This window comes from Caretta caretta, chromosome 27, assembly GCF_965140235.1.
Source record: "Caretta caretta isolate rCarCar2 chromosome 27, rCarCar1.hap1, whole genome shotgun sequence".
In the NCBI taxonomy this organism is placed as follows: domain Eukaryota; kingdom Metazoa; phylum Chordata; order Testudines; family Cheloniidae; genus Caretta; species Caretta caretta.
In genome coordinates, this window is record NC_134232.1 from 10,628,657 (window position 1) to 10,651,704 (window position 23,048).

A 23,048-nucleotide genomic window follows, 5' to 3' on the forward strand; every position below is an offset into this window, starting at 1 on the left:
CCCTGCCCCTGCAAGATGCAGGAAGGATAGTCTGGGTTGCACGGTAACATGCACCACTCAGTGCTCCCCTATGCAAGGGCCAGACATAAGAGGCTAAATGACAATGCAGAGTGCCCGCACACACAGCCCCGTGTTCTCTCTATGCAAGCGGGTAGGTGCATACCCACCCCACAGCTCTCCCTGACTACGGGGCAAGTCCAGGGGCTTGCATTGAATTTGCAGTTGCATTTCTCCTGCTGCAGCATCATGCAGGTGTTTGCAGGCTGCAATCCTGAGGTAGGTGAAACAGGAAGCACCTGAGGTAGTCCCTCTCCCTCTACAGTGCAGGCCCCACCCTCCCTGCTTCCTCTCTCACTGGATCAGTCAGCCTCTGTGCCTCAGGGACAGCAGCAGAGGCAGCCTCTGGAGATTTGCACTTGGGACTCTTCCCTTCTTTCTTCCCGATGCAGATGCCCCCCATCATCCCTGAGGAGATTCAGAGGCTCCTTGAAGGTAACCCAATTCCCTCTGCCCCGTCTCGGCTAAATGGGGAGAATTTGCTAAAGTTGTTTGCTAAGTGGCTCCGGGAGGAGACAGTTGTGTTGGTTGGAGTAGGGGTTGCTCCTTCTGAGGAGGGGAGGGGTTCCAGGCTACCAGCTTGCATAGGCCTCCTGTTTCCAGCTGAGGATGTTGAGGGGAACGTGGCCTGACCTGACCTGGTGCTTCTGGGATTATTTTAGTGTGCCTTGGAGTGATTCCATGTCCGAAAGAGGGAGGGGAATGTGGCCTAGGGGGTGGAGTACTGGAGTAAGATTCGGGAGGCCTGGGTTCTATTCCTAGCTCTGCCACTGACCTACTGGGTGACCTTGGGCAAGTCACTTCACTTAATTGCTCTGTGCCTCAGTTTCCACATCTGTAAAATGAGGATTGTGACACCGACCTCCTTTGTAAAGTGCTCTGATGGAAAAACACCATATAGGAGATGGGTGTTACTGTTGCATATGAGGAGGGCTAGTTTTGGAGGGTAATGGCTTTGATGTTCCGATGTAGGGTGAAGCTCCCCCAAAGTATCCCGCAGACAGGTTTGGATGCAACTTCGGCATGTCCCGGCATGACGGCGGCTTAGTGCAGCGGAGTAATGCCTGTTCGGCACATTGCAACATTAGGGTGTAATAAACAAGGTTGGGACAAATTCCCATTAAGTGGCAACTCTAATGGAAACAGTGGGCTTTCAATCCTCCCAGGAGACTGTGAAAATGGCACTAGCTTTAATTTCTGCTTCTGGTTACGTACATGGTGCTAAACTTCCTACTGCTAAGTATCCTAACTGATGAACCTACCGGGGGATGCAGCTGGCAGCCTTGACCTTGTTCAGCGCATAACTGCGGCAGCGTGATGTGTGTGGGTGTTTTTAAATCTGTTTCCCTTTATTTCTTCACCAATGTCAAGGGACGCTTATTCTTGTGTTTATTAAAACCGATGCGTAGACTGAGCAGTTATAATACTAACCCGTTCTATCCGCAGATCCCTAAACATGCTACAAACGTGACCTGGTTAGCTCCTCACCGACCCTTACAAATATTAGTGATAACTCTGTTATAATCTTGATACTGTAATATGGTGAATAAAGGCTATGGGAAATTTTCCCACATCTACAGGTGTCTGTTTCAGAGCCAGGGATGGATCTATGTTGCTTCCAGGCTTAGCTATGCCTAATGCCCCTTATTCCCGACTTATCTCACCTGAGTTGTTTGGGGCCTGGGCACTTAACTTGAAATCAGAGGATTTATTCTTTAACGGCAATTAAGAGCGGTTTCCAACCTTACACCCGCCCCTGAGTTCCCCTGCCAACTTGTATGGTGTAACAATCCCTTTCTGTGATTTCTCTCCTCCGTTATGCTGTGACCGGGGGTGGTGAGGCTGGAACAATTTGTATAGTGGGGGTGCTGAGAGCCATTGAACCAAACTGTATATAATAGAAACCACTGCAAGCCAGGGGGTGAGGCTGCACCCCTAGTTCCAGCACCTATTGCTGTGACAGACACACACACACACACAGAGAAACTAACGGTATGCAAATTTTGATCCTGTCCCTTTAATCCAGAGCACGGCTAACAGGCCTCCCCTGCCACGCTCACTACAGTACATTTCCAGTGCTGGACCCTGTCTGAGCAAAACCTGCTGTAGCCCGTACCTCTCCGTTCCAGTAGTGGCTAGGAGCACTGACTTTCTCCCCTTCTGGGACATGCAAAGCTTTCAGCGCTGAGATCTGTCACTCTCTCTCTCAAATGTAACATGCAGGCCCATCAAAGCTTGCTTTCAAATGCTTTGTGTCTTCCCCCAGCTGTACATGTGAATTTCCTGTTCTTTATTTTTAATCATGAGGCTGCAGTGAAGTTCACCCCCTTCGCATTTTTGATGTGTAGCACTTTATTGTTCAGAGCTGACACTTTGGTAAACAACTCACTTCTGCACCTGCCACCTCCCTTTAACTTAGATTATTTTCTTGTTAGCGGACTCCTTTTAATTGAAGTCTTCAGATCTCCTTCTAAAGCAGAGCCTTTGTTTGCTGACAAGTATAGCAGGCTATGAATGGAGATTAATTGCATGTCACATACTTCTGTATCAAATTTGCTGCATCTTAACAATCTGTACAGTGGTTGGGCCTTTCCTGTACGTAAGGAGGATTCCAGCTTCCTAGGTGCTCAGGCTGTTTCTATGTTTGCAAAGTGCATCACCAGGAGAGTTTTTATTTAAAATCAAGATCTGAAATAAGACACCAAGAACGTACACAGCGTAATGTCCATTTTCTGATATTAAAGGCATACGCTCCTGCATAACTTAGGGATGCCTAGGTGCCATACGTAGTACACAAGAATAGCTAATGAATGGCTTGTTAGTGACAGCGGTGTTCTTGTGATAGCTAATAGCTTTGAGCCCACAGCGGTTGAAAGTCTATTTACTAGCTTGCATTCTCTCTCTGGAGTTCGGCACCGATCCTGCCAACGCTTAAGCATGCGCTTAACTTTGCACCGGTGAGTAGCCCCATTGAAGCCTTACTCATTGTTATCATTGAAGCATCACTCATGTGAGTCAAGTTCAGCATCGGTGTCTGCAGATTTGGGGCCCCCAGTTTTACTGAAGGGCTGGTGCCCGAGTTGATTGGCTCAAAGCCTAAACGCCCTCCACAAAACCTTTTTATCTTGACATTTAAAAGTTCCTTCCCCATGCGGGTTTTTTATTTTTGACTCTGCTTTCAAAGCAAGATGGTTTAAAATAAATAAATACATTTTTAAAAATCCCTGTTTCTCAGCAGGGTGACTAACCCCGAAAACTCCAGAGTGCTGTTTGGTTTGCAGACATGCTGGTGATGTGGGTAAACCATGGCACACCCCCCCCCCCGGCGCCCCTGCCTGCTGGTCCTATTCGTGTGAGCTGTGGTGTCCTGTTTCTGCTGGAGTGCGGCTCCCAGGCAGAACGGAGCAGCTGGTTCGGTGCTTGTGCTTTGCAGGTGCATTGACACAACAAAGCTGGTGGGGTCTAATTTCAGGACAACTAGCCTTGATGCTGTTGTCCCCTTTACAAATACTCTTTAACCCTTCATCCTTCTGAAGGAGACTAAGCCATGGACAATGTGGAGATCACATCACTGGACTCTCACACGTCAGGGAGTTCAGGGATAAAGCTTCAAACGCCGTGTTAAAGCTGAAAATTCAAGGCCGAAGTTTCTGGCTCCACCCAGGCTGTCCTGCCTCAGGAGTATGGAAGCAGATGAGATGGGTGGTGTATTCAGACCACTGCAGCAGGGCAAGGTGAAGACATCAAGGTAACCTCCGTTCTGAGGTTCAGCTCCCTTGTGGGTTTGAATCAGACTTTTGCCCAAACCCTCCTGTCTTTGCTCATGGCTAAATAATCCTTTCGGTGGAACCTGCAGATTTAGTTTCCTTATAATCCTCATGTTTAGGGGAGGCGAATCTGGCCCTGCAAAATTGTGGATTCCCCAAGTCCTGCAGATCTTGAAGCATTCGTGCCAAAGCTCAGTGCGTCCACGCTGCTCTCTGGACCCCTGGGTTTCTGTAGTCCCTGAAAGAAAAGGAGGACTTGTGGCACCTTGGAGCCTAACCAATTTATCTGAGCATAAGCTTTCATGAGCTACAGCACATCCGATGAAGTGAGCTGTCGCTCACGAAAGCTTATGCTCAAATAAATTGGTTAGGCTCCAAGGTGCCACAAGTCCTCCTTTTCTTTCTGCGAATACAGACTAACAGGGCTGCTCCTCTGAAACCTGCAGTCCCTGTGTTAGCAGCTGCCTCCGATTCCCTTCTGCTCCAGGGTGACGGGAGTGGTGTGGGAAGGGGAAAACACTACCCAAGAATGCTGATGCGATCAGCACTCACCTGCATGGGTCAATCCCTGCAACTCTTTAGGGAAACCCATGCCTCTGAGTCTGCGAGTAACGTCTGGGTAGGAACTGTAGCTGGATTTAAGTGCATTGATACAAGTGCTGTTATGTGCCCTCTGATATCTAGTTCCTGGGTAGCAGAGAGACACACCCATGTGGTATTTTAAAACCTTTCATCCCCCTCATTGCTGAGTGCTGGTTAGCTCCTAGCATTTAGTGCCACCATTCTAATGTTCTTTACTACCTAGATGTTTCTAGCTGTGACCTAATTTTATGACCCTGTGCATCTCACGCTGGATTAACCGCGATCTCCTTTGCAAACTCCATGGAAGCACTTGATGAAATTTCAACTTTTTTTAAAGCAGCAGGAAATGAAAAGGAGAGTCCTGTAAACTTTCAGAGTGGGTCGCGGCTAGCAATCCATAAACATCAAGAATATTCCATTACAGCTAAGCAGTGAAACTAACATCGGTGTGTGATTTACTCTAGAGCTACTTACATATTGCTCTTCCTGATCCACTTTGAAAGTTTATGGTCAGGCTTTCTTTTTCATTTCCTGGTGCTATAAACCTAGCAGACGGTGCAGAAAGGGGGCTCGCTGTAGCTTGCAGGTTTTATTATAATTTATCCTGCAGCAGATCCACACAGACTTCCTAGTAAGTAAACCCCATATTACAGCTAATCTCATACTCATGGAGTTAGTCAGCCTTTAAAAATGGCAGAGGGATGCAACTTGTATTTATATTTTTATGAAGGTGGCACACGCTTTTCATTTTTTGTCTCCACGTGTGTTAGCTATGGAAATATGGTCCATACAATCATTTTCCCTTAAGTCCCTCTTTATGACCCGTTTCTGCTGTGTTGCTTACAGGGAAATGAGTTGACTTGTATATAATAAATTGCCTGCTTTAGTGCCCGTCTCTTAACCTTTGTCTGCTGGTCTGTCCTTAGACTGTGAACTGCTCAGAGCAGGGACTGTCCTTTGTAGTGTTTGGAAAGCACCTAGCTGGCATTACCATAAGTCCTCCTTCAGTGGCTTGTGCCTAGCTTCCCAAATGGCATTATTGGACTTCTCCTGGGCCGGTGGTACCATGCCTCTGTTTCGCAAGCTAAATTCCTACAGATGTAGGAAAGGAAAGATGGCCCAAGGGATAGGGGGCTTGCCTGAAACTTCAGAGACCTAGATTCAGCTACCTGTTTTCCCACATGCCTCCTGTGTGACTGTGAGCAAGTCATTTCATCTCTCTGGCCCAGATCCTCAAATGTATTTAAGTGCCTGACTCTCACTGATTTAAATAGGGATCAAGCGCCTAAACACCCTAAGGATCGAGGCCTCAGTTTCCCCATCTATAAAGTGCAGACAACAGCACTTCCCTACCTCGAAGGGGTGTTCTGAGGCTGTACGTAAGCTAAAGATTGTGAGGGGCTCAGATAGTAGGCTAAAGGGGGCCGTATACCTAGGGCAGCTTTCCTATGTCTGCCTTAATGAGGGGTTAACAAGACACAGCTGCTTCTCGGGACTCTAATTGTGGGATGAAGGAAGGCAGCTGTGCTCTTGTCAGGACACAGGGAGAGCAGGTGGGTCATGTTAAGCCTTGTCCTAATAGAAGTGCCTGCTCTGTAGAAGGGGGCGCGGGGAGAGAGGGCTGTGATAGAAAATGAGGCGAAAACAGCAAGCCAGAGAAGGCGGGAAGAGCCTGGATTTGGCGTAAGTGTATTTGTTAACTTGAGTATTACTTTGGTTGGCAACTGGAAATGGATGACTTCAGTTGAAGGAATCCAACCCAGAAGGGAACTCTCTGCTTCAGACACTAGAAGTGATGTGGGCTGAGACCCCTTGTTTCTACAAATTGTTTTTGTACAACTCCCAGGCTTCCTGAGTCCTGCTCGCTGGATCCTTCGCAGGCCAGGCAGGACTAGCACCTGGTCTTCTGGCTGCTGGTATGTGCCCAGCGCCTCTTCCTCTAGAATTGGGTACCCCAGGCGGCGATTTCCAGTCTAAAGTGTTCTGGCAACTTCCACATTCTTTTAGTGCGCCTTCGAATGTCTCACAGAGCAGATGGTCGAAGGAAATTAAGATTGATACGAGAGACAGAAAAGGATATTCCTCTCGTGCCATTTTGATCTTGAGAACATGCTACACGCTTGCCGGTGGAGTAGTTAATGTTTTAAAGAGTTGTGTGAACTCCTAGGGTGTACTAAAGAGAGAGCACTCCTTTTTGGGGGGTGAACTGTCACGTAGCGTCGGTGTAAAAATTTGGAAGCCTGGCAAGCTGGATATTAAACTCTCATTAGTGTCACAGTTAGGGGCATGCTAGAACTCGTGTAGGCCGAAACACTGGCTACTTACATCAGTGTGGCTTTGATTCTAATCTCTGCTTCGCCAGCATAAACTGGCAGCAACTCTGTTGTAATGTGTGGCATTATATTGGCATGAGATCAGAACTGGGTGTTGGGAGCAATCGTTCATTTTCTTGCTCTCTGGAAGGAGAGCTGATATCCATGCAAATAGAAGATGTTTGATCATAAATCACAAAACAGTGGGAATAAGTATTATCAGAGATAATTTTTGCTTGTGAAAGTATTTTTTTTTCCAGGTGAGTTATCCTAGCTCATCTGAAACAAGAAAATACAGTTCACTGGGTATTGGAATATTTCACATGAAGCAGCTTGGCAAATAGTGCAAATGAGCCCATCTAAATGCGTGTAGTTTGAGGTTTAACGCTCATTCCGTCTTTTAAACCATCTTTTGTGCCTACCATCCCAAGTCAGATAAACAAAGGATACAGTTCATCTTGTGTTTGAGCTATAACTGTGAAGAGGATCATACGCTGTGATACGAATATATATTGGACTTGACCACAAATAACCCATTGTTTGCTGCTGTCCCTTTAAAGAGAAGCTTGGTTCTGTGTTTTTTTCATTCGGTTGTCTCTCTATTTCCGTGAAGCATAGGTGGTTACCCAGCCTCTGCGTTTTGGGTCTGAATCTGAATAATACTGCAGCTCCTCCTTCCTGTCTGTTTACCGCTGAAACTCAGATGCTCTGTAGATCCATGTGGTCCAAGACAGGGCAGTTTACGTGGATGTCAAGCAAAAAACAGGTTTCAGAGGAACATTCATATTCTCTGTGTGTATATAAAGTCTGCTGCAGTTTCCACGGTATACATCTGATGAAGTGAGCTGTAGCTCACGAAAGCTCATGCTCAAATAAATTGGTTAGTCTCTAAGGTGCCACAAGTACTCCTTTTCTTTAAGCAAAAAACAGATGCGAATCCATGCAGTGGGACTCGGCATCCCACACATGGGGGCCTTTTCCAAAGGAACAATGGCTTGAGGGAGTGGGTGTGGCATTGGGTCAGTACATGGCATGAATACGGGTGGCCAAGAATTGGATTGGGGCCTAGTGCTGGGCGTTTATTAACACCTCCTCTAATCCTGCAATATCCAGCACTGGACAGGCTGCTTGGAGACCCTGTGCCAGCTGGGGCTCTGGAGTCTCTCTCCTTCAGCTCTGTTCAATTGCTCACAAGCTCATTCTTCTTGCTCATGCTCTGCTCTGCTTTGGGACTGATCTTGTTCTCATTGACCTCAATGTTGTGTTTCGCCGTTGATTTCAATAGGAACAGAACTGGACCCTTTGTGAGCAGTGGGTCCAAAACACTCGTATTCAGCTTCCTACTTCATTTTCCATTCTCTTATTTTTTTTTCCTTCTGCACTTTTCTTTCCATTGTGGCTCTTTCTCTTTCAGCCCCTCCCACACCCCCAATTTCACTTTGTAACCTTGGGTATGTCTACCCAGTGTGCTAACTTTGGTAGACATGTCCTTTGTTTATGCTGATCCTTGTCTTGTTTCACTCCCTCCCCCCCCCACACACTCCCTTCTGTTTTGGTAGAGTTTCTTCATGGGTCCTTGTTTTTTCCCCACAACTGTCTTGACTTATATCAATGCAAACCTAGTTCCAGAGGCTGCTCAAGAAAATCTGCTGCCTTGGGCAAAACTTCAGCGTGCTGCCCACCGGTGTGATTGCTTTTAATAGTTATGGACCCTCTCCAATAGAAGAGCCTTCAGGCCGACTGTCTTTAGCTTAGGCTGTTTGATCACATGCTCCCAGATGCTGTCAGTGCACCGTTACGCATACGTTTCTTACTTGAAAGCAGTCTTCCTCCTAATCTAATTCTTGCTCCCCACCTGTGTAGTTTCCTGACGGTTGTAACTTTCTTCCCTAACAGATACTGAAGGTTACCTGGCGGACGGGCTGCAGAATGAGAACCTGAGCGCGAGAGCGAGAGACCAGAGAGAGGCGATTCTGGTCGGCTTCCGGCAAGTCAAGGCCAGGTTTGTGGTTTTCTGCACTACGTTCCAATGGGAGCAGAATTGCCAGGGTTCAAGGTGCAAAGTAGCAGGAATGCAACGGGTAGCCCCACGTCTCGTTGAACCGGTTGGGCCCCCACAGCAGGACTCTGAAGGATGCTTCCAAAAGTGCCATTAGCCTAATGAGCAAGTAGGCCCGGATCCACAAAAGGTATTTGGTCTTTGAACTGTCACTGATTTGAAATCCGTGAAAGTTAGGTGCCAGATATCTATGTGGGTCTGGGCTCAGCCATGCCTGTTCTCTGAAGGGGTGGTTGTGCAAGCCTATGGGTGTCTGCTGCACGTTGCATTGACAGATGCTGCATGGGCGTTTAAGCTATTCACTTTCTGCAAGGATGTGTGTATGAGGCGAGCGACTTCCTGCCTGCATTTTTCAGACTACCACCCATTTTATTCTCTTTAGGGCAGGGATGAGTCCTTGTTTTGTGTTTGCGCCACTCCTATAATGATACCTAGCTCTTGCATAGCTCTTTTAATCTGTAGATCTCAAAGTCCTTTACACAGGAGGTCAACAGCATTAGCCACATTTTACAGATGGGGAAACTGAGGCATGAGGAGGGAAATGACGTGCCCCGGGTCATCCAGCAGCAGAGTCAGGAATTGAATCCACCTCTCCTGAACTCTAGTCTGTGGCTCTATCCGCTAAACCACACTGCCCTTCCTAGGACACTGGTGGCATCAGAAATAAATCGTGCAATGAATATTTGTCCTTCATGGAGGTTTTGAAAACAAGCCTGAATATTCAGACCTGTGAATAAGTTGCTTTTCCTCATTCCAAATTGGAAGAGTGAGCATCTGTCCATCCTGTTGCTAAAGGCGTACTTGAGAACGGCCATAGTGGGTCAGACCAAAGGTCCATCTTGCCCTGTATTCTGTCTTCCAACAGTGGCCAATGCCAGGTGCTTCCGAGGGAATGAACAGACCAGGTAATCATCAAGTGATCCATCCCCTGTCACCCATTCCCAGATTCTGGCAAATAGAGGCTAGGGACACCATCCCTGCCTATCCTGGCTAATAGCCATTGATGGACCCATCCTCCATGAATGTATCTAGTTCTTTTTTGAACCCTGTTATAGTCTTGGCCTTCACAATATCCTCTGGCAAGGAGTTTCACAGGTTGACTGTACATTTTGTGAAGAAATACTTGATTTTGTTAATTTCATTTGGTGAGCATGTGTGTGTGTGTGTGTGTGTGTGTTTTAGAGATGCAGCCCAGGCCTTAGTGCTTAGGGGTGCCTACTCCTGGGTTTTGACCTTTTACAGAGATGAAAGTACCATCTGTAGAGTTCAGGGCTAGCTCTCAATTTGGATTCCAGGATTCCCAAAACTTTGAAGATACTTGGGTTCAGGACTCTGGCACAGGGTCAAAGTGTGAAGTGAATTACTCTGTTTGGGGTTTAAACAATTGTGCGCTGTGCTGATGTGCTGGGGGAAATTCTTCCCCTGGCAATCGCACAGATGGAAAAGAGTCAGCGAGGGCTAAGATAGATAAGGCCATGGAAGATGAGTTCTGCCTGTGGTTTTCAGCTGGAGATGTGCTCCAGAACTTGGTGATAGTCATGTCTTTATAGGATGTGAACCGTGGCATGTGGGGAGTTAAGATCGAATGATAAAACTCCGGGGGGTGACCGGTCTAAGCATCCGGTTTAAATAAAACTATGGCCGAGTCCCTAAGACGCAGAGTGTTTTATGCTTTGGAAGGGCACAGCCGGATTCTATTCCCCACAGTCCCACTAAAGAACTTTGCAAGATGCCCTGCTGTATCTTAATCGATCTTTCCTGCTGGCTAATTAAGCATCAGTTTTATTCAGCAACTCGGGACTGTGTAATTATCAGCCTGGGTTGCCCTGAATAATTGAAGCAAGCTGAATGCGAGAGAAGAAGGGAGCCTTCAGAAAAAGGGGCTACAGCATCTGCAAGGGAAGGGTGGTGTGGACAATGATGTCCCCCAATATTGAAAAGAAGGTGCGTTGCTCCCTGTTTCGTCTATCAGTGTAACTGGCTGGCAGTGTTCACCTGAAGCACCTCCACCCTGTTAGCAGATATTCATCCTGCTGGGAAGGAGACAATTGGGGTAGGATTACCAACCTAAGCATTCAGAAATCATGAGTCAGGTGTCACCCTGGAGGGGGGAAAAACCCTGTGAGATTGGCTTAAAATATGGGATGTTAAAAATAATAAACGTGGAGTCCTTTTGTTTGGCTTCTGAGGTGAGCGTCTTGAAGTTTCACATTGCAGAGTGTCTCTTTGCAACCCTTCGGGCAATAAACTTTTTTTTTTTATGAAAACTGAGGTTTTTGCGTAATATAATTCCAGGGCCCTGGGGTTTGAAAAATACCAAATAGCTTGAGACTCACGATAAAGTTGTGCGAGTTGGTAGTACTGGATTGTTCTGCTCATTTAGCAAAGCAGGAGGCTTGCTACCCTGCCTAGACCTAAAGGAAGCAGGATTAGGGGAAGAGAGAATCTAGACTGTGGGCTGAGCACAGAATGTACTTTGTGGTAGGGCTTAGAAGAAAGTATCATATCAACGCGCTAAGGACTCTCTGGTGCAGCCTTTGCAATATAACGGGGAACGTGCAGGGTGTTCCCTTCTCCGTATGTATGGGAGAACGTGTGGGGCCCACTCCGGCTCCCTTTGAAACCAATGTAAAACTGGCCAGTGCTTTAAGAGGAGCTGGTCTTTGGCGTTATTCGCAATGGGCTTGTGTGGAGACAGAAGCGAGAAAGCAGCCGTCCCAGAGCAGAGGCTGCAATGCAGCGTTGGTTTTCTGGTGGTTCTTCTCTTGCTTGCTGGTGATTGGAGAATAGTGCGTTTGAACATCTCTGTTCTAACCTGAAAGAGTTCAGAAAAGGATTTGTGGTAGCTGCTTACTGTAATAATAGCCACCTTCTTCTTTGAAGGACCTAAACAGAGCTCGTTTTCAGGGCACGGCACGGGTTAGCCTCTTCGGGGAGCATGCTGTGGCTTTTGTGGTGCGTATTCAGGAAGTCATCTGCAGTCACGTTCAGGAAGCATCTGGCTCCTCGGCTCAGGCGTCGTTCTTTCGGCTTTTCACCTCTTTGTCTCATGAAAGATGACGCGGGGTGTAGCACTTCATTATTCAAATTTATAATGGAGATCAGTCACCTGCTTAACCATGAGCTGTGGGGAGAGACATCCCTGAAAGGGAAGGGATTATTCTGAGCTGGGCTGACTAGCTGTTCCTGTAACTTGGCCTTCGGGTTTTTATTCCGCTGTCCTCCCAGTGGTCTAATATTGTTCTCAGTGGGAGGATTGCCATTGACTTTAACATGCACAGTGTTGGGCTTCATGTCTGCTTATGCTGCCGGTTGAGGATGTACAGAAGAATATTGTAATTAGCTGGGAAGCAGCTTGCAGTATCTTTGTTTGAAATGTACTATTAAAAAGATTCTAGGCCCTGGTGGAGGGGCTGTTGCCGTTTGACTGGGTTGTGTGGGCCTACGCCGTTTTATTCTTAAGAATGTATTTGGCTATTTAAAGGGACACTGTCATGTTGAAATGCGGTCAATCACAAAAAAGATTGCAGTCTTTTGGATCCTGCTCCTGCCTCTCACGGATACATGTACACACGGCTTAGCCTGACCATATTTTCTGGTTTCACAGTCGTGTTTTCCTATATCTATTTTCAGCTTACTCGCCCCTATCTGCTGTGTGCAAAACCCACAAAGACAAAAGCCACGGAATGACTTAGGGGAGAAGCAGGAGTGTAGCCCCAGAGGCTCGCGTCCTTAAAGGTATTTAGGTGCTGAACTGCTGTGGGAGTTAGACGGCTAAATACCTTTTTGAGGATCTGGGCCTAAGGCCTTGGATTCATGAGGTGCACGTGATTTTTCAGGTGTAGCAACCCATACTCCACCTAAGCAGCTGGAGTAGCACTTCTGGAACATACCCATTGCTCTGGCTGAGCGCTGAGTTGTAGTCCTCCTCAATCTTCTATGAGTAACTCCTTGAACAAAGATCATGAATTTCACTCTCCTAGAGCGGTGGTTCTCAACCAGGGGTCCGGGGATCCTGGAGGGCTGCGAGCAGGTTTCAGGGGGGCTTCCAAGCATGGTTGGCATTAGACTTGCTGGGGCCCAGGGCAGAAAGCTGAAGCCGCACTGCCTGGGGCTGAAGCCCAAAGCTCTATCACCCGGGGCTGAAGCCAAAGCCTGAGCAACTTAGCTTTGCAGGGCCCCCTGTGGCGTGGTGCCCTCCCTACTTGCTACCCCCAACCCTGTCCTTGGCTTTTATATGCAGAAACAACTGTTGTGTCACAGGTGGGCTGTGGAGTTTTTATAGCATGCTGGGGGGGGGGCCCTCAAGAAGAAACAGGTTGAGAACCCCTGTCCTAGACTATCTGTATGTTCTTCTGCCAGTGCTTTGGGATCATCGCCTTTAGTTGTAGAAGTTGTTGGCAAACAGTTAATTGACCTGGAAGCAAAATATCTATTTGTGGGGCTGAAAATCTGCTTGCAAAGCAGCCGTCGTGAAAAAGAGGAGACGTTACGCTCTTCTTCCTGAAACCGCTCAGGTTGTCAGGCCCTCTTGTTTTGCGGAACGGTTGGTTTGGCGAGTTTGTTTTGAAGCTGTTTGCTGAGAACATCAGGGTTCTGTTAAGCTGCTTTCGTGTGCCATTTGCAGGATTAGCACCAGATGCCCAACACCTGGGAAGAATTGGATACATGACTCCACTCAGGAGCCCAACCCTCCCCGGTCCTTTGGGAAGAACAGTAACCAAAAAACTGTCTAAATGCCGAAGTGAGGTCATCCATCGGCAAGGAGACAATTTATTTCTAGGGTGGGGACAGGAAATAAGATTGATTATTAAAAATGGGGATAGATAGTTCCTCAGAGGTCCTTTCTGAGCCAGTTGGTCGTCTAAACTCACTGTTGGAAGTGAGGTTTGCAGCCAGCGGAAACTAACTCAGTGTATTTTTTGCCTCTGTGAAATTGAATAATGTTAAAGTAGAGCCAGGCAGACCAAGACAAAAATGGAGAGGAAGGGTTAAATAATGTTCATAGAATATCAGGGTTGGAAGGGACCTCAGGAGGTCATCTAGTCCAACCCCCTGCTCAAAGCAGGACCAATCCCCAACTAAATCATCCCAGCCAGGGCTTTGTCAAGCCTGACCTTAAAAATATCTAAGGAAGGAGATTCCACCACCTCCCTAGGTAACGCAATCCAGTGTTTCACCACCCTCCTAGTGAAAATGTTAAGCATGACGCTCTCAGAAACAAGGAAATCCAACATGTACTCTGCAACGCTACCTTTAACCTGTCCCGCCATGACTAAATGTAACACCGACAGACTCCGGTTGACGGCGGGCGGGATCGAACCTGGGACCTCTGGAGCTTAGTGCACAAGCTAAAAGCTAACGGGCTGTTAGCTAAGGCTGTAGAGTAGACTCATAATCTCTCTCTAAGTGGTCTCGGTGCCACTAGATAGGACAGAACGCCTCACTCAGGAGGTGCGTGGGTTACGTAAACTCTGCAGTGGCCATGGTACCCGTTCTTGCTAGTCCTCCTATGAATTGCCCTGTTTCCCTGCACTGCTACCAGGGGGGGGAGCTCTAGCATAGATGAGGCACTTGGAGTATGTCTACACTGCCCTTCAGAGCGGACCTTCCAGCCCTGGTAGGTTGGCTGGTGCAGCTCAGCCTCTCGAGCATACCTGACCCCCTGGGTCTGAGCTCGGGTGGCTCACCTGAGTCTGGAGTGGAGCTGCAATATCCACACTTGTTGTTTAGCATGCTAGCTCGAATCTGTCTACCGGGCTGGGAGGCTCTCTCCCAGCTGTACTGTAGACATACCCTTGGAGACCTTTGGCATGTTAACTGCTGTGCTGTCTGGACCTGCTTTAGAAGGGTTGGGGCAACCAGGAGGGTTTAATGCTGCAGCCTGGGTTTACACTAACACCCCAGCATTGCTGCGATGCCGTCAGTGGGCAATCCAGTGTAGACGCAGCCATTTGACACATACCCTAGCTTAAGGAGGTGATGTAAGGGTGGTCTTTCATAGAATATCAGGGTTGGAAGGGACCTCAGAAGGTCATCTAGTCCAACCCCCTGCTTGAAGCAGGACCAATCCCCAATTTTCACCCCAGATCCCTAAATGGCCCTCTCAAGGATTGAACTCACAACCCTGGGTTCAGCAGGCCAATGCTCAAACCACTAAGCTATCCCCTCCCTCCACTAAACCATCCATCCCCTTTGCTGCTTTGCATCTCAACCTTAGGATTTGTCTGCACAGCATTCTGGGGGGAGCCTCCCAGTCTGGGTCGACAGACTTGGGTCTCATGCCAGACTTCTAAAAATACCTGTATGGAGAGTGCTTGAGCTGGGGCTGAAGCCTAGAGAGGAGGCTGGGCTTCAAAGCACAAGCTCCAGCCCCAGTGAGTCACAGTTTGAGCACTGTCCACACAGTCCTTTGCCCTGCTCACCTGAATCTGTTGACCTGGGGTGGGGGGACTGCACCAAAATGCTATGCGGTGGCACCCTTAACGTTCAACTGTAGGGACTCTGATTTTTTATTTTATTTTTATTTTGATAGTTTCCTATCTGAACTGGTCTGAAAACTTTCAACACAATTTTTTGTTGTTGCAAAAATGCTTTTGCTTTTCATATTTTTCTTTGCTGCTGCTTTTTTTGTTTGTTGGTTTTTAAGCCCACCTTACTGAGTGGCCGAACCTCAATGCAAATTAAAAAAAAAAAAAAAAAAAGGTTTTGAAAACTTTCAAGAGCTTTTGTGGGCAACATTTTTTCGATCAGCTGCCTGCGGTAGCTTATTTAAAATAAATAAATAAATAAAAATCTCCCTGGAACGTGTTTTGCCGACAGCAATATCCTGTGTGCCTTAAAATATAAATACCCGGGAGTTTTAAAAATTGATCTGTCATGGACTTCTTGTGGCCCCCAAACTCCCAGTGGTTTAACTATGAGCTCCGGTTGTTCATGGAATCTATAACTGAACCCAAACTTGCAAGTCATTACTCCAGACCTTCAAGTATTTGAGAGGCAGTGTGGTCCAGTGGATAGGGCATTAAACTGGGAGTCAGAACACTGGTTCTAGTACAGGTTATCTTTGTATAGTGCCTAAAATTATAATCAGGACCCTTGTAATAATCATACACTTTCTGAATGATCTGTTCACATTGTTGATCACAAAGGCTTGTTCTTTTGTGTAATAAATACATATTAAGGCTGGTATTTCTTTTTCCGTGCAATACAGTCACGTAGCTTTGTGCGCATCTGACCCCTGCGATGATTTCAGGTAGTGCATTAATACACTTTAGCTAGCACAATCCTTAAGAAAAGTACTGACTGCATTTGGTGTCAGGCGGCTTTTCAAAGCTTAAATGGGCTGGCTACGTCCCCTGGGGAATTGCAGAAGGGATACATTTTGACCCAGTATGGTTTTGTGTGTTGGGGCTTCAGCATCTCTAATAGTGTCGTTTACATAATTCCTTGCCAAAAATCTGTCGTCCACTACATCAGTGGGTTTAGAATTGTTCACATGTCGTCTTAAACTTCCCACTTACTCTGTTCTAGAGCTGTAGCCGAAGTGCAATATGGTCAGTCTCGCTTCTGATGTACCATTCAGTTACATCGGGGTGAACTTGACCCCATCTGAGAGAACTTTTATAGCTGGATTATAAAGGTGTTTATAACAGACATCCAAAGATCCATAGCAGAGCTAGTGGGCACTGCTTTAATAAACTTCTAATCCGATTAACTGCATCTGTTATCTTAATTTCCAATCTTGTTTTAAAGTTTTGAAATCAGAGTGCAGGAGGCTGCAATTTCAGGGTAATTTTGCTTCATTAGTGTAACTGCCCTCTATGTAATTTTCACCAATATGAGGCTCATTATCCCGCATAACATGCAATATCAAGATAAAAGGGAATTTAAGAATGTGACCTGGTAGCCAGGCGGATAATCAAGCTCTGCACATTACCTTCAAGGCTGGACTGGCCTCACTACATTGTCTTTAATTAGCCCAAGTGCTGTTTTTCATCTGTCACTTATTCAGGAGGCTGATATTTGTTTCACTTGGTGGTGGGATTTTGCTCAGCGTGACCAACGGTTCGGGTTCATTTTAACCACTGGATATGGATTTGTCTCATAAGGTACCCGAGAAGTCACTTGCCACCCTGTAGGTATAGAAAAGTTCTTGACCTGCGTTTTCTGTCACTGCAAACCATCTCTGTCATTCCGGTACAGTTGCGTGAAGGTGGAGAAAATCGCTTGCAAAGGAATTCCTTCCATTTTGCCGTGTTGACATTAATGCTAACCTTACATTTTCAGAAAGTCTGATACCATATAGAGTTTCTGTTTTAATTTGTGAGCATCCTGCAATCTATTCCGTGCTGTACGTGGGCAGACGACGGCTCCGTCATGTTCAAACATCTCAGAGCCAAATTCAAACCAGGTGCAACCTGATTGATTTATACGTGGGATGAATTTGGCCCCCCCGCCCCACTCTTCCAGTAACGCAGTTTGATGCCTTCCGGGTTATGATCCTTTCAGTAATTTGCATCATTTGCCATTCCAGCTGATAAAATTACCTCTGTTTCCCATCCGTTTCCTTGTGGCTGCATTGTTAATCTGAAACCTGAGGCCTGTAAATGATGGAGACTCAGTAACCAGAGTCTTTGCAGAGCTGGTGCTTCTTCTGTAACGTTTAGCTGAGAAATGCATTTGAAGTGGTTCATAAGCTGACCTGGCTAATGGTGAGCTCCCAAATTCCTCCCCCCCCCCCCCCCCACTGCCTGAAATCTTTTTCAGCATTGATTTTTTTTCTCCCCAAACATTAAAAACCAACAAATATTGTGCACCAAACAAATTAGACTCAGCCTTGAAATACCTATTTAATATCTGTGGTGATGTTAGGGTTCTTAATTGGACAAGAAAATGCAGGAAATTTGATTGTAACCTGACTGGATTTTATGGTTCCTGCCAAAAATGAGCCTGAGAGGAAAGTGGGGTTTATATTTAGAGGCCTTTTAAGGACAGAAGAGAGCATGATGATCATCAGAACAAAGCCTCTGCACAACGCAGGCCACAGAATCTCAGCTGGTGATTCTTGTATCTAGCCCAACGGTTTTGTTGTCTATTTGACTCATTCTTTAGCGATTGGGATCTGTCACCTGAAGTGTCAGCTGGGGAACGGGGTCGTGTCCGGCAGCTCTCAGGATCAGCAGTGGCAGACTATGGGGGTTGAGGGGGCGCCGCACCTAGCTGTGCGATCAGTAATTTTAGGACCGATTCTGATCTTGCCTCGCCTGGGGAGAGCCAGGAGTCGCTCTCTTTCAGTCAACGGAGTTACACCAGTTAGTCTTGTGATTAAGGCACTGAATTTGGATTTTGGAAAAATAAGTTCCATTGCTGGCTATGCCACTGACCTGCTGTATGACCTTGGTCGTCTCACTTCACCTCTCTGCCTGTTTCCCCTTCTGTAAAGTGGGGCTAATGATACTGACCTTTGTGAGGGGCTTTGAGATTTATTGTTGAAATCCTCTAGACCAGTGGTTTTCAAACTCTTTTTTTTCTGGCGACCCAGGTGAAGAAAACTGTTGATGCCCACGACCACCCAACGGAGTTCAGGATGAGGGGTCTGGGGTGTGGGAGGGGCTCAGGGCTGGGGCAGAGGGTTGGGGTGTGGAGGTGAGGGCTGCAGGATGGGGCCAGGGGTGAGGGGTTTGGGGTGCAGGAAGGGGCTCTGGGTTGGAGGGGGGCTCATGGCTGGGGCAGGGGTTTGGGGTGTGGGCTTACCTCGGGCGGCTCCTGGTCAGCGACGCAGTGGGGATGCTAGGGCAGGCCTCCTGCCTGTTCTGGCACTGCGGACTACGCTGTGCCCCGGACACGGCCAGCAGCAGGTCTGGCTCCTTGGTGGTGTTAAATGGCATTAGGAGCTTATATTGGCTCCACAGAATTAGATTTTTATCAATAAATTTCACCGTGTATATGCGCACACGCACACAGCGACGAAAAAATATTGCTTTCGATAATCAGAATGTACGGATAGGCAAAAAACGCGGCTTGAGAACTTATTAGAGTTTGATTGAAGGCTATGTACGTCATATGTTTTGACATGTGATGTTGACAACTTGTGTTTTAAGGGTTATAATGCTGTGACTTGTTCAATCTCAACATCTACAGTCGTTAAATAATTGTCTGATCCCCTCTGTAGCTTCCTGTGAATGTTGAAACTGATTTAAAAAAGTAAACGTTGTTCTTATCTGTTGAAATGATGATAAAAAATGAATTCTTCCAAGCCTACCTATGTGGGAGCTGAGCTGTCTTGAAAATCTGGTCATTCGGTTTCCCATCTGCAAAACAGACACCTCAGCTTCATTTCCACTCTGTTCATCATATTTAGAGTGCATCCTCTTTGTGTATGTACATCTGATTGGGCTCCAGTCTTGCATAGGGCCTGTAGGTTGCTACTGGAATGTTAATACATTCGAATCAGGCCCTGTATGTCTTTCAGGAGCAAAGTGCCATAAAGTGCATCTTATGTATAAGTTTAATGCATAACCTCCTTGGCTATATGGTTGCGGGAATGTTTTTATTTAAATAGAACAAACTAGCAGAATACTCCTGTTTTGGTACAATGCATGCATTTCTGAATGGGTGTGTCTGGTTGGGTCTCGCCCACGTGCTCAGAGTTTAAATAATAATCATGTTTAGGGTTTTCCCTCAGGCCAGATTGCCAGTGACCTTGGGGTGTTTTTAGCCGCCTTCCGCAGCAAGTCACTTGCTGGTTTGGAACTAGAGTAAATGGTGGATTCTCCGTCACTTGAAGTCGCTAAATCAAGATTAAGAACATAAGAACGGCCATACTGGGTCAGAACAATGGTCCATCTAGCCCAAGGGTTGGCAACCTATGACACGCGTGCCAAAGACGGCACGCAAGCCCGGTTTTAATGGCACGCTGCTGCCTGCCGGGGTCCCGGAAGGCAGCTGCGGGCCATTAAAAATCCAGCCTGGCCTGGCCCGCTCTTCTCCGCTCCCCGCCCCCTCCTGCGGGGGCAAGGGGCAGAAGCTTGGTCCTGCCGACTCCCCGGCCTCTTCCCGCAGTGTACTGGGTTCCTGCACTTCCTCCTCCTCTTCGTCCCTCCCTCCCTCCCTGCTGGCTCTTGCGAGAGAGGGGGTGGGAGAGGAGCGGAGTCAGTGTGCTCGCCGCTCCCCGCGGAGGCAGAGCCTTGGGGAAGCGGGGCATATCCCCTCCAGCCCCCTGCCGTGAGCACCCCACGACCCCCCCCCACAACCCCGCCCTCTGCCTGACCCCCCCCACACACACCCAGCCCTCTGCCCTGAGCCCTGCAGCCCCGCACACCCCCAAGACCCCTGCCCTGAGCCCTGTACCCGCCCCCAGACACACACCCAGCCCTCTGCTTGACTCCTTCACCCCCACACCCTCTGCCCTGACACCTGCACCTCCCTCACATGCCCCCAGCCCTCTGCCCTGACTCTTGCACTCCCCCACATACCCAGCCCCCCACATCCCATGCACCCCCCTCATCCTGACTCTTGCGCCCCCCACATCCCCACCCTCACCCTGAGCACCAAACAGGAGCTCCTCCCCCTCCCCCCCCCCACATTCCCACCTGCACCCCTCCCGCCAAATGGGAGCTGCCCAGGTAAGCGCTCCACACCCAAACCTCCTGCCCCAACCCTGAGCCCCCTCTCTCGTTCTAGCTCCGGACCAGACCCTACACCCCAACTCCCAGCCTGCTCCTTCACCCCCAGCCCTCAGCTCAGTGCAGAGAGAGAGGGAGAGAATGGCCAGAACCAGGGAGAAGGTAGGTACCCACTGTATGTGGGCAGGACCGGGACCCCAGACCGGCAGCGGGCTGAGCGGGTCCGGCAGTCGGGATCCCGGCTGACAGGAGCCGGCGGACGGAACCCCTGAGCGGCAGCGGGCTGAGCCGCTCAGCCCACTGCCGGTCTGGGGTTCTGGCTGCCGGCCCCTTGCCAGCCGGGGTCCCAGCCGCAGGCCCCGCTCAGCCCGCTGCCGGCCTAGGTGAACGGAACCCCAGACCAGCAGCGGGCTGAGCGGGCCGGTGGCGTAAGATCAACATTTTAATTTAATTTTTAAATGAAGCTTCTTAAACATTTTGAAAACCTTGTTTATTTTACAATACAACAATAGTTTAGTTATATAATATATAGACTTAGAGAGAGAGACCTTCTAAAAAACATTAAAATGTATTACCGGCATGTGAAACCTTAAATTAAAGTGAATAAACGAAGACTCGGCACACCACTTGTGACAGGTTGCCGACCCCTGATCTAGCCCAATGTCCTGTCTTCTCACAGTGGCCAGTGCCAGATCCTTGAGTAGGAATGAACAGAATAGGGTAATTATCAAGTGATCCATCCCTTGTGGTACTGAGGACCTCAGTAACTCAGCCAGAGGTGATGGGCCTATTATAGGAGTGGGTGGATGAGGTTCTGTGGCCTGCGATGTGCAGGAGGTCAAACTAGATGATCTTGATGGTCCCTTCTGACCTTAAAGTCTATGCGACACGGGGAAGGAAGTGGCATATAGCATGCTAAGCGGGGGGAGGAAATGTTCGTGGGAGATCTTTATTAAAATTTTAGCAGTGCATCACGAGTTTCTTGGCTTTCTAATGGAAATCAGATGTTTTTTCTGGGTTAGACCTTGGATTTACATGTCACATCAAAGTTCTTCTTGTAACAGAGAAATTTTTTTATAGTTTGTTTTACAGCCCAGGTGCTAAATCATTTGGTGACTCTTCCCTTTCTTACCCCTTGTCTGTTTCCCCAGCTCTAATGTAGATTGCTGCTTCCCTTTTTTTTTTTTTTTTTTTAACCAGAGCTCTGGACAGTACAGGGCAGCATCTTTCCTTCTTCATAGGGGATCCCTCCAGCTGCTGATGGCTAAACTAAATACAGAGTGCACAGAAGGAATAGTTGAATGGGAACAAAAATAACCATGCTAAATAAAACTAATAAAACACATAAGGACAAATGATGTTTAATGCCTTGTGAAACCTCAGGATTGTCAGCTACCTCTGAGTCTTCGGGCCTGATTTCGTCCTCTCACTGGTGAGCGATTTAACCGGTGAGCGAGTTAATTCCCGCGTACAGCTGCAGTGGTCTGAGATCAGGATCTGGCCCTTGGTCCTTCACGCCTCCCACTGGGTACGTCGTTCGGGTGTAACGAGGCCAGTCAAACACTCAGAATTTTTAAAGTTAATGCTTTATTTGCAAGAAGAAACGGTTGCAACAGAATTATTTTCAACCGAAGAAATTTCCTGGTGGCTAGTCTCCCAGGGCCACCAGTCTCCCAGTTCAGGCAAGCGTAACTACTTGCTCCCTACTGACCTGGTACTTTAAAGTCCTGGGAATACTGATGGGAGTAGCCTACCTGAGAATAAAAATGAAAACTGGCCTCTTGCTCCATTCTCCTGTTGTATTTCACTGACTGGCAGGAGATGATTTCCCTGACTACTTCGCTAAATTCCTCTGATAGCTCTGCTTCACTGGGTACACTTCGGGAAGACTGTGCGTGGTTACAGATACAGTTGTACTTTCTAATGGAGTGACCTATTTGAAATCCAGGTTGTCAGTAGGCAAATTTTGGGGGGGATTTTCCCAAATTGTCACACTTCTCAAATGACTCCGCATGTGAATGTGATCACCTTTTGAATTTGGCTAGGACCTCTATAGAAGCTTTCATGCAGGGATCTCAAAGCACTCTGCAAACACTAGTAAAGGCATTTCACATGCAGTGAAACTGTGTACAGAGGGTCAGCAAAGCCAGCCACTTAAATCTCCCTTTAAGCCTGCTTTTGAGAATTTAAGTGGGGCATAGGCATTGGGCAGACCCTCGGTACGAGGATTCATTTCACCCAGGCAGAGTAAGCAACTTATCCAAAGTCTCGCATGAAGTTGTGGCAGAGTCAGGAATTGGAACCTTGATCTTCTGACTCAGTTCTGTGTCTAGAGCACAAGACATCTTTCCTCCTGGACTTAAAAAAAAAAAAAAAAAAAAAGAAACTTTCCCTTTTCCCTCCCGAACTTTTGTTCTGCACGTACTCTTTCTAGAGTGAAAATTATCAAAGCATGAGACTAAAAGCATATATTGATCTAATGAGAGTTGAGTTTTCGACGGTTTCTTTACATTTAAAAAAAAAAAAAAGCAAAACTTTTTCTTTTTTTGTAAATTTGATAAGAACGAAGCTCATGTAAGATTGCTGGTCCAGTAGGAAATGGAACTCAATTTTACATTTTTAAAACCATTTTATTGTATTAAAA

General features: G+C 47.4%; 1 protein-coding gene across 1 annotated transcript in view; it reads left to right on the forward strand.

The window, feature by feature from the left end:
* The first annotated feature begins 339 nt into the window (after nucleotides 1–339).
* The window catches only part of SKAP1 (src kinase associated phosphoprotein 1), a 227,683-nt gene continuing 204,974 nt past the window's right edge, over nucleotides 340–23,048 (forward strand). Inside the window, exons 1-2 of the mRNA XM_048830422.2 lie at nucleotides 340–492; nucleotides 8,615–8,720. Of these exons, the coding sequence (XP_048686379.1) occupies nucleotides 444–492; nucleotides 8,615–8,720 (155 nt within the window). The 5' untranslated portion in view covers nucleotides 340–443. The remainder of the gene's footprint in view (nucleotides 493–8,614; nucleotides 8,721–23,048) is intronic.